General features: G+C 44.4%; 1 protein-coding gene across 11 annotated transcripts in view; it reads right to left on the reverse strand.

Annotated features, from left to right (window-relative positions):
- The window catches only part of CELF6 (CUGBP Elav-like family member 6), a 178,350-nt gene that overhangs the window by 98,017 nt on the left and 67,935 nt on the right, over positions 1-12,398 (reverse strand). For 2 of the 11 annotated variants that reach the window (XM_081839061.1, XM_081839060.1), the window contains exon 1: positions 1,877-2,056. The exons of the other annotated variants lie outside the window; for them this stretch is intronic. In XM_081839061.1, coding sequence (XP_081695187.1) covers positions 1,877-2,032 — 156 coding nt within the window. In that variant the 5' untranslated portion in view covers positions 2,033-2,056. Of the gene's footprint in view, positions 1-1,876; positions 2,057-12,398 lie in introns of those variants that run through there. 11 annotated transcript variants of the gene reach the window in all.

The raw sequence follows: 12,398 nt of genomic DNA on the forward strand, positions 1-12,398 counted from the left end.
AACAATTACACAAGAGTAATTTGGCTTTTCTGGGCAATATTTGGACAAATGAGCAGAATCATCCTTCAGGTTGATGTCGCAACAGCAGAGAGAGCGTCAGTACAAGCGACATTTTTACACGCCTTCTTCCAGTGACTCCTGCGAGTGTGTAAGTTGGGGAAACAGTCAACATGCAAAGCAACACCAGTGTTTTTACATTCAAATAAAACATGGCACCCACATGCGCATGATGGTATTGTGTGGTGTGGCACACCGGCACCTGTTTGGTTGTTGTTGTTTTTTAAAAAATTCTATCTATCTATCTATCTATCTATCTATCTATCTATCTATCTATTGGAATACTAAAAATGGAAGACAACAGTCCATATTTCTTCTCACCCCCTCACCCCATGTAGTGTGGAACCAACATGTGAAGACGACAGGAAACTTGGAGCAACAGGGCAGAATGGAAAATTACCATATTTTTCGGTGTAGAAGACTAGGTTTTTTTAACCAAAACATTAGGTCTAAATTTGGGGTTCGTTTTATACACGGGTAGTGTTGAGGGGTGTTTTCTCAATTTGGAGTCCCCCCAAATAGGGTGCGTCTTATACATGGGGGTGTCTCATACATGGAAAAATATGGTATTTGCAGCACCAGAAAAAAAATCATGTCTCTGCTCGGCCTCACTGTCATCTGCCCCACACCTCGCAGGTTTGCACAGGGACTCCCCTGTATGACTCAGTTCCCTGCCCACCCCCATGCCAGAGGTCAGGTGAGTAGGAGGGACTTCCTGTGCTGGCCAGTTCATTTCCTGCCCATCGTTCTCCCTCCATCCTGAAATATGCCTTCACCCCTGGCTTTTCCATCTTGCACACCTTCCCTCTCTCTGTAGCTAGATTTAAGGGGAGGGGCTGTCGCTCAGCGGTAGAGCATCTGCCCTGGGTTCAATCCCTAACATCTCCAGGTAGGGCAGGGAACGACACCCTGTCTGAAACCCCGGACAGCCGCTGCCAGCCAGTGTACACAATACTGAGCTGGATGGACCAACCGCCTCAGGCAGCTTTCTATGTTCCGATGCTCTTGTCCAGCTCTTTCCAATAGTCTCGGGTCTCTGTCCTCCATTTTGACTCCTAATCTAAGTTGCACCAACCACACCCACATGCCCAGGCCTTGTCCTCCTCGGTCAGCTGCTGCCCGGCCTGAGCTGCAGGCATGCTCACTCGTTTGCCCCCACCCACCCAAAACACCTTGAACTGTCAGCTCCCCGCAATTTCACATCCGTACCAGGAAAAAGAAAATCAAGCATCTCTTGCATGCACACACCAGACAAACACTGTCCCTTGACATGCTGGATGCAGACAGACACAGGAGGCATGGGCTTTAGTCCTGCTGGGCAACCCCCCCCCCTTGCTGATTGGGACACCCCAAGATGTGCAGGCTAGCATCTCTCCCCCCCTTTCCACCCTGCCCCCTCCTGAAAACCAACTCCGCCCAAATACCTGCCAAAGATAACTCTCACCCCCACCCCCCAAAAAAGCCAATCGGTGCTCCTGAATGTGTTGGCGGCAGTCCCACCCCCCTGGTCTTTTCAGAAACAGACCCCCAGAGACCCCAGCCACACTCGCTGTCAGCCTCTCCAGTTCAACCCTCCACTGCTCCCAAAATGGATACGGTCCTCTAGGGAGGGGCTGTGCCATCTGGCAGGTCCAATGCCCGGGAACAGGGCAAGGGGGCTTGAGTGGCAGACAGCCCCCCGCCTGGGGAGAGGAAAGAGGTTGGGTCCGCCGGCTCAGCTTGATTCCAGACAAAGGCCAGAGAGAGAGAGGGAGAGAGGAGATCCAGACAAAGGGAGGGGTAAAATAAAAAGGGGGAGGAAAGGGAAGACTCAGCCTACCTCGATGCAGAGGAACTTGGAGCCGGCTGGCATCCAAATCAGGGGCACCCGGCTGGCAGTGGGGACCATGAGCTGGGGCAGCTGCATGGTCCCCAGCTCCTTCGGCTGCCACTGCCGCTTTTCGGAGTCGGCGAGGAAGCAGAGGCACATAGGCATACACACACACAAGCAGGCACTCTCTCTCTCAGACACACATAGAGAGCTGGCTGTGCTGCTGAATACATCACAGTGTCAGCCACTGGCAGGGCTGGGGGAGGGGTGGGCGTGGGGAAAACAGCTCCCAGCCTTGCCAAGGAAAGAAAGTGCAGCTGGCTTGGTGGATGGAATGAAATGTTTCAGTCTCTTTCTTTCTCCCTCTTCTCTCTCTCTCTCTGTCTCAATGCCCACCCCCACCCCCCGATTGCCACCTCTTTGCAGACCCCTCACCAGTCGCCAACATCCCCATCCCTGAGTTGTGTGGCATAAGAGGAGGAGGAAGAGAGAGAGAGAGAGAGAGAGAGAGAGAGAGAGAGAGCTCAGCCAGAGGTAAAAAGGGCTCGTTGTGGCCTTGAGTAAGCTTCAACGGACTTGCCAGCCCCCCTTTTTCCCTACCATGCTCCCCCAAAATTTGGCACCGAGGAAATCTAGGTTCTGCAGGCAAAATAAACCATGCCCATATTAAGCATTCATGCATGCTTTCTTTTAAAAAGGAAGAATAATCAGTTGGCATCTGTCTGTCTCGAGAAAAGAATATACAGAAGTAGAATAAAGAATTTGGGATTTATTTATTTTTTAGGAAACTGCATTGGCAGATGGGGAGCAAGGGGATGGAGATTGAGGCTAGACTGCAAGGGTGGTGAAGGAAGGATGGAGAAGAAAAAACTTGGTTGTGCGATGAGGAGCCAGACAAAGCATGCAAAACTCCATCCATGGATTACTAAACAGAGCTATATTTGGCAGCACATAACAATCAAAATTATATCCCCCCCCCATGAGGACTAGTTACCTGAATTTTCAGAGAGGGGAAGAATCTTTGTCCCCCCGTCTGGCAATATGCCATACCAGAAACATTCTTTTTTGTATGCTTCACTAAATGGCAGTATGTTTGGCAGCAGGTAAAATGTAAAAGGTAACGGTAAAAATAAAATGTAAAAAGGTAAAGGTATGATGTTTTATATGTTTTCTTCAAGAAACATGAGGACTAGCTACTTTGGTTTTATTAGGGGGGAGTAGGAAATCTGTTTTTCCTCTCAGAATCTCATACCAGATGCAAAATTCTGCCATTACATTGTGAGCTCGCAGACATGCGAGATGTACACTACCCAAAGTGCCTTCGAAAGGGAGCATCCTCAGCTGATCTTAGAAACCACAGTCCAAAGTCTTAGAAACCACAGTCCAATGAAAGGCCAGGAGGTGCCCGAGTGCATATGCAAGAGCTTTGTAGACTGAAAGCAGCCAATGAAGACCTTGGAATACCAGCAAAATATGCAGTCATAGAATCATAGAATCATAGAGTTGGAAGAGACCACAAGGGCCATCGAGTCCAACCCCCTGCCAAGCAGGAAACACCATCGGAGCACTCCTGACATATGGTTGTCAAGCCTCTGCTTAAAGACCTCCAAAGAAGGAGACTCCACCACACTCCTTGGCAGCAAATTCCACTGTTGAACAGCTCTTACTGCCAGGAAGTTCTTCCTAATGTTGCTCCGTGTCCGCTTCTCTGGAGCAGCAGAAAACAACCTTTCTCCCTCCTCTATGTGACATCCTTTTATATATTTGAACATGGTTATCATATCACCCCTTAACCTCCTCTTCTCCAGGCTAAACATGCCCAGCTCCCTTAGCCGTTCCTCATAAGGCATCGTTTCCAGGCCTTTGACCATTTTGGTTGCCCTCCTCTGGACACGTTCCAGTTTGTCAGTGTCCTTCTTGAACTGTGGTGCCCAGAACTGGACACAGTACTCCAGGTGCGGTCTGACCAGAGCAGAATACAGTGGCACTATTACTTCCCTTGATCTAGATGCTATCAGTCCATGACCCATCCGTAGAAGGAGAGTGACTGCTGTTCCAGACTACTGTATATTAATTATTATTGGCAACAGGAGGATCAATTGACACTCCCCAGAAGAATCATAGCATATAAAGAGCAAAAGAAATGTTTCCTGCCAGAAAGAAAGAAAGAAAGAAAGAAAGAAAGAAAGAAAGAAAGAAAGAATTGAATTGAATTAGCATCCCTCACATGAATCTTGTTACTTCTCAATTTCAACTTTTACCTTTGATGGAAGTTCCTGCTCATGGTCTGAATTTGTCCTCCCCACCCCCTTAAAAAAAAACCTTAATGTACTGACAATGCTCTACTTAGCTTGTCCAATTCTGAGCCAGGGTTCCCTATAACTCAGCTTGGGGAGGTGTGTTCAGTGCCTATAAGTGGGAATTAAAAAGGCCACTGAGCATGTGCAGAGTTAATTCCTTCTCATCGCTAACTCACACTTCTGGGATATGGAAGACAGGCTTCATGGTAAAAACTGGGTTTGACAAACCCACACCAGATTAGTTATTGGTAGCTAATATCCATGACAGCTAAACAGCCTCCATGTTCAGAGGCAGTGAACCCTAGAATATGAAATTGCAAGAGATAGTTGCTACTTACGTGGCCTCTTTGTAGACTTTCAAGAGGCATCTGGCTATTGTGGGAAATGAGATACTGGCCTAAATCAGCATTTAGTCTGATCCAACAGGACTCTTCTAATCCCACGTCCACTTAATTTAGAGGATGGTGACTCTATGGTCCTCCAGATGTTGAACTCACCCCTGTCAGCATGACCAAAAACTGAGAAATTTTGGTTCAGCCCTACTGCAGAGTAAGCACAACAGAACACAAGGCAAATATGTATAGGCTTTCACTGCATATACAGACTTTAGCTGAGACTCTGGGTTGGTTCATGCAAAATGACAAATCATTATTTGCTATTACATGAGCAATGCATGGAATCACTTTCTTGCTCCTTTCGTCCCTTGCACAAAGTAATTAACTTCATTTCTGCATAGATTAGAGTAAAGCATAGCTTATCATTATGTCAAGACGGACAAACCATGGTGTATGCTTGCTCTCTGTGCCAGAGTTGGAAACTGTGGTTTGACATACAGACTGAGTCTCTGTGGCACATTCCTCTCTTTTTCTATACCTGTAATAGCCATACAATTTCTTGCCTCTAGAGGCCACTTCTCCCACAGGAAATAAAAGCCTGTATGTGGCTTGATTTAAATATAAACAAGATTTTTAATAGTTCTTCTCTATGAGCTGGTAGAGAGTCCAGCCACGTCTGTCTCTGGCAGAAATTCTCCACCCCTCTTGAGTTCCTCATGCACTTCTATATATTTTGACTATTATTGGCATTGCAGGTGCCAACATCTGGATCTCATTGGTGCTTGGATGGAAGATGATCTGAGAACTCATAAGCACACAACATAATGGAAGAAAACTGAGGGGTAAACAGAATGCCGGCTTTTAAATGGGTATTTTTGTACTGCTTGCAACAGTTCCTTAGATTTCCAAAGTTTGAGGAACCCTGATACAATACATACTTGTTTTCTAAAGCTTTTGGAGAAATGTAAGGTGTTACTCTAGTTTTAATTGATGTTTGGTCTTAGATTGCTTGATTGGGTGCTGTTTGATCCATAATGGTTTTATTTTTTTTAGGGTTGATCTTTTCGTTTGTGTATTTTTTCTCATCTTACTTTGGCAGCTTTCAGCCTGCTAAGTAATAATAATTAATCGAAGTAATAATAATAAATTCATTCCTACGCTCTCTTACCTTTGCAGCTAAATTCTTGCCTATTGAAGTAGTCAATAGCCTGGAGAATCTTTAACTTCAAAGAACCTAAAATACTTATATACTACCTCTTATTAAAAGAATGTCAAGGCAGTATATTATTCAACTAGATTCAGCCAGCTAGAGTTGTTTGCAGTGCTGCTGAGAATGTTGTCACCTGCTGTGCCCCAAAGTGACCACTGAGAGAGGACTGGAGCCTATCTGAGATAACTTTGCCCAGTTCTCCCCCACCTAATGTGGAGCTGTCTCTAACGCATTGGGGGGGGGGTGGCGAACCTCATGTGACCCTTAAGGACCAAATGTGTCAGGATGCTGTCAGTGGCCCTGTTGCCCAGGGAATTATAAAGACAAGGGAAGGTTTCTAACCATCCTTTTTTATTTAGTATTTACAGAGAGAGGCTATAGAACCCAGCCTCTTGGATAATGGCACTGTCCCAAGTGAATCTCCACCTCCCCCCGTCTCTCCCACTTCCTGATTCATCACTTCTACGGGTGCTGCTATATGCCCTCTGTCTTTGAGCTCTTTGCTCTCCTACTTTCAAGGCTCGCCGGGTTCTGGAAGATGAAGGGTCTGGAATGCTTTCTAAAGACACCGTGTCCCTCAGCTGCCACCCCTCTGCTGCTTCCTCCTCCTCCTCCTCCTCCTCCTCCTCCTCCTCCTCCTCCTCCTCCTCTCCCTGATTTCCCAACTTTTCTCCTCATCTGCCTCTGAGCTGTGACCTCCCTCAACCCCCTGCTGTAAATCTAAGCTGTCTTCCTTTTCCTCCTCCCTGGAAGGGTCAAGCTGGGAAGGCAGTCTCCACCATTCCTCCTCTGCCCAGTCCCTGACACTATCTGAGATCACTTTGGCCAGTTCTCCCCCACCCAATGTGGAGCTGTTCCTAATGCACGGGGGAAAAACCTCATGTGACCCTTAAGGACCAAATGTGGCCCTTAAGGACGCTCCAGCTCTTGGGACTCTCTCTAGCCACCCTACTTCTCCCTCAGCCACTTGGATCAGTGAGGCCATAGCTTCCCTCCATAGCTTTGCCACCTCCTCGGCTGGAATGTTTCCTTAGGCTCCTATCAGATTTGCCATGGGGCGCCCAGGTCACATGTGCAACGTTCCCCCCCCCAATCGCCCTCACAAGCTGGCGCCTCTGCCTGGGTGAGGGATAGAAAGCAGTGTGTGAGTGAATTAGAGAGAAACTAGCCTGTTATGCAAAGGTAAGGTTGACTATCATTGCCCCACCCACATTTGCCTCTGGACCCACCCACCACTCGCATATGGTCCCCAGGCAGCTGCCCAGAAAAGGATGGAGCCTTGGACTGAACAATTTTTCCACCCCTCCCCTACTAGGTGATGCAGAAGCAGGAAATCCTGTTCCTTTCTAACTTCCCTCCTCCACAGCCAAACATCCTTTGGCTCTGTGCTTCCTCTCAGTGATGGTTTTATGTATAAGCTAAACAAGTTATAGCATAGGGCCCCACTCTCTTGGGGGCCCCCCAAAAAAATTAAAGGAAAAAAACACCTGGATGTACATTTCCAAAATATAAGATAAAAAACAAATAAAATAAAACGTACATACAGCAACAGTATTTTGTGTTGTGTAGGCTCCTATGATGTAAGTAATGGACCCCGCTTGCTAACCTGCTCCCTAAAATATCACTGGTTTGCTCATTTCTATATCAATTACTTTGATAAAACACATATTTCATTATGTGCAAATGGCTTTAGATACCTATTAGGTCCATAAATTACCATATAGCAGCCTTTCTCAACCTGTGGGTCCCCAGATGTTGTTGAATTACAACTCCCATCACCCCTAGCTAGCAAGGCCAGAGCTCAGGAATGATGGGAGTTGCAGTCCAACAACAGCTGGGGACCCACAGGTTGAGAACTGCTGCCATATAGCATATATTCAATACAAAAAACAGTGACAATTTGTTGTTGACAAAGGACAGCTGGACATATAAAGGGACATATAAAGGAGCTTAGGGCTTCATCAAACCTAAATCCAGCCCTGCTTCCTCTCCACCACCATGTGAACTCCATGTCAACTTCTGGGCTGTGCCTCCTATTTTTAGCCTCTATTACTTTAAAAATGAATAAACAAACAGATGCCAAGTTATACAATTTAACACACTTAACGTGCCATATATGCCCCCCCTTTCCAATGACTTTAATGGTTTTGGTTGATCAAGCTGCCTGAAAATAACTCTGGTTCCTACTCATAGAAATCTCTGGGAAAGGTGTCCAGATTTAATTTCTGCCAAAGCTCTCTGCCTTTATGACATCGATGTAAAGGCAGCACCATCCATTCATTGAAATCCATGCTCCATACAGCCATTGCCAACAGGCACTGATGTATCATAGTGCAGAACGTTGTAAAGGTTTGGTGTGGAGTCAGCAGCACAGTTTCCGAGCAATAACTCCCTCCACCAATCTTCACATGAAATTTATAGCTATCAAGGATATAACTCTTGCCTGTGTGTGCAGGCAGATTCTGAGTCTGAATACAATGGTGTCAGCAAGGTATTTGCTTTGCAACGTGGTGGCTAGTGGAGGTCAATCAAATTCAAACACGGATGTGCAGATCTGCCATGGGGAGCAAGAGCTCTGCTCTTTGAGGAGAATACAAGTGTTGGGTCTGGGTTGTGAAGAAGCACCCTTGGGAGAGTAGAAGCTGATGGCTAGGATATGTGGGGCCAGCTAGTAGTGAGGACCAAGAAGTAAGTCAGAAGCACAAGGAAACCAGGTCAAGAAGCAATGGTCAAAGACTTAAGGGCAGTGAAATGAAGGGTTAAGGACAAACCAAAGAGCAAGCCAGGCATCTGTACCAAAGACCAAGGACACATCAGAGCTCAAGAAGACCTCATTGCTAAAGGAAGGCTCAAATTGAATGGGAAGACTTTTTATATTTCTTCCTATCCAGGAGGATGCAATGGCTTCAGTCCAGGGACTGAGGGTACTAAACTGTGAAGTTGTCACCGGCAGTTCAGTGCTTCACCAGATGGGGAAGTTGCAAATAGATCCAGCTGTTCCTGACACAGCAAGGGGTGGGTTCGATGCAATGAAGGCATCTTATCCATCATGGCTTTTAAACAAGTAGATCCATAAATAAAAGCTTCATCACAGTTTTTTGGGGTTATGATTGCTAAATGGGATCTTTAAGTCCAAGAGCAATACACTTCTGGATTTAGATGCTGGCCACAGGGAAAAAATCAAGGGAGTGCTGTTGCATTCATCGCCTAAAAAGAAGACACTGATCTGTGATAATGATGAAAACAATGACACAATAAAATGGCTATATACTGATTTATATGCATAGATGCAATGTTTGAAATAATCGCTGTAATTTAAATGGAAATACGATACATCTCACCATAGCAGTGAAGACTCATCAGGCAACCTGCCTGCTGCCCAACTGCTGACTGTTTTTTTTTTTTTTTTTTTTTTATAATAATTTTTATTGATTTTACAACATAAAGAAAAAACAAAACAAACATAATGCGACTTCCCCAAACCTCCCCTTCACTGCATCCAAATTTCAAAATTTTTAGCAATTCTTCATCCCATTTTTATATTTAATTCTCTTTAAAAAAAGTTTCTGCTTTATAAATTTCGATTTATAGCTGTAATTCTTAGTGTCCAATCCCCTGACATCTTAACATTCCGAAATTTTACAACAATTTTTAAGATAGATTTTAAATTTTTTCCAGTCCTCCTCCACTGTCTCTTTCTTCTGGTCACGGATTCTGCCGGTCATCTCTGCCAGTCCCATAAATTCAGTCACCTTGGTCTGCCATTCTTCCAGAGTAGGTAATTCTTTAGTCTTCCAATACTTCGCCAAAAGGATTCTTGCTGCTGTTGTTGCGTACATAAAAAAGGTCCTATCTTTCTTTGGTACCAATTGGCCGACCATGCCCAAGAGAAAAGCCTCCGGTTTCTTTACAAATGTCCACTTAAGGATTTTCTTAATTTCATTATAGATCATTTCCCAGTAGGCCTTTATCTCCGGGCAGGTCCACCAAAGATGATAAAAAGTTCCTTCACATTCATTACACTTCCAGCAATTGTTATTGGGCAAATGATATATCTTTGCAAGCTTGACTGGGGTCATGTACCACCTATAGATCATTTTCATTATGTTCTCTTTCAGGGCACTACATGCCGTAAATTTAATACCTGTGGTCCATAACTGCTCCCAGTCAGCAAACATAATATCATGACCAATATCTTGTGCCCTCCAACTGCTGACTGTTGACTATCCTGCTTTTTCTTCTTATGGTTCTTGAACCAGGCAGCCTTTCCGATGGAAACAACTGGTGCCCTCCAGACATTCTTGGACTTCACCTCCCATCAGTCCCAGCCAGCCAATGATCAGGGAGGATGGGCATTGTAGTCCAACATCACCTGGAGAGCACCATGTTGGATGCCTCTAAAATAAGAGGATGCCTTCCAATAGAGGACTGTCCTCTGTCAAGGAGCAGACATGAGGATTATTGCATTCATTTTCCTGGTTATAATACTAGTGCTTCTCTCCCAGTTTCTCACATTCCTCTTACACTGCATTACCCAGAATTCCCTAGGAAGAGGAATCAATTGTCAATCTCTTCTGGGAACTGTAGTCCTAGGAGAAGAACAGGGAGTCTCCTAGCAACTCTCAGCACCCTTAAGGAACTACAGCCCTCAGATTCTTTCCTTTTTTTGGGGGGGGGGAGCTATGACTGCTTAAAATAGTATTGTAGCACTTTACATGTTTGGCGTAAATCTGATTCAGTGTGAGGCAGTATCCCATGTTCCTATTTACTTCAAGAATGTACTATCCTGCCTTTCAGCTCCACAACTCCCAGGGTAACTGGCAGTGGAGAACTGGGCAAAACTCCCACAATCACTCCAAAAGAACAATATAAATTTGATGTAAATGGAAGACCAGAAAAGCAAATCTGATAGATGGGTAGATAGAGAGATGATAGATGATAGATAGAGAGAGAGATAAAATCAAACATTAAAAACAGTAACAAAATCAGACATTAAAAACAGTAACAATTATTATCACTCAACCACGCTTTTAAATAATTTTCAAAGCCTGGCTAAATGATAATAATGTTTACTGTTATTAATATTAGGCAGCCAGACCTTTGTTGTACTGTTGTCGCCACCTGCAAAAAAATGTATTTCATTCAGGCAAGGCTACCCAGATATATAATTTAACTCTGCATATTTGTTTTTAAAATGGTTGGTTTTATCTGTATTTTGATAATTATATTTTGTTGACTTGCTTTTAAAGTCTGTTGCTTTTATTTGTGTTTTTCTTAGGAATATTTTATGTAAATTTCTTAAAGGTTCCCCCCCCCCTTTCAATTAAGTGGTGCAAGCTATTGAAAATGAGGGCAGATCCTAGCTCAGTGGTAGAACATTCCATGATCTTAACTATGTGCTGTGTGAATCAGTACTTTCTTTTCTCTAACCTGAATCTTCAGCTTCCTTGAAAGAGTCTGAGTGTGATGAGACAGAGACAGAGACAGAGACAGAGACAGAGACAGAGACAGAGAGGGTGTCATGTCAGCAAGGAGGTCACTGAAGACCAATGTTCCAAAACAGCCTTCTCCAAATGTGGTATAAACACAACGTTAGTGGGATTTCAAGAGGCACTGTAAAAATACAAATAAGTATTGTTTATTAAAAAAAATAATGGGAATAAGGAGGAATAATGGCAATATGGAAAAAGGGAATGTGTACTAAAGGTATAAGTACGAATGATCTCAGAGGCGCTGAAGGAAGTTCAAAACAGGTATAATATGTTGTATTCGATATAAAATGTATAACTGGATGAAAACTAATAAATTTATTTACAAAACAGCCTTCTCCAAGTTGGTGCCCTCCAGATGTTTTGCACTCTAACTACCATCAATCAGCCCCAACCACCATGGGAAATAGTCAGAGGTCAGAGCAAAACTTGTGGCAGGAAGTAGGGGAAGCCTTCTCTAAAACATTATTTTCTGTGTGAGACCCTCTTCCCCCCAACCTCATAGCCCATGTTTTTTATTTACATATTTAAATATAAATATATGTGCATGGTTTAAAACATCAATAAATACCGACTGGTTCAAAAAGAAAATTCATGTTAAAAGGAACTGTCTAAACAGTGTGGTTTTCAAAAGATGTCTGAAGGAATGGAGGGTTGGTTCCTGAAAAACCTCAACCTGCAGGGAGTTCCACAGGATACACTAAAAACTTGGTCCCTAGAGAAGGCCAAATGAACCTCAAGGGCATGAGGAACAACTGAAATCAGCCTCAGCCAAACAACTGCAGCTATTCTCCTCATCATGGTGGTAAGATATTTTAAACTCCCATTCAGATGGCTTAAAGACACGCTAATGAATGCCGTCTCTGTCTTCTTGTAAAGGAACAATTTGCACTTGGGGACCTTTGGAGGATATAAAGAAACAGGGGGAAGCAGGCCACTCATAGCCAAGATCCTTACTTAGCTGCGGCCTGACGCCAAAGCATACTTAACATAATGATTAATCTGGCTCGGATGATGGCGATGATTATGCATGCTCTCAGTTTCCAAGGATACTAGTGGGGAATTTCATCCGAATCTTTATTTTAGAAACTGCCTGGGTGGGTTAAAGCTGTCTGCGCTGCTCTGGACATGTGCAGCAGTGATTCTGGCTTCTCTGAGGGTGCTTCTGTGTGCGGTGCTCTCTCTGGGGGCGTATGT

The sequence above is a fragment of the Podarcis erhardii genome (assembly GCF_964252035.2).
Source record: "Podarcis erhardii genome assembly, chromosome: 14".
Taxonomy (NCBI): Eukaryota; Metazoa; Chordata; class Lepidosauria; order Squamata; family Lacertidae; genus Podarcis; species Podarcis erhardii.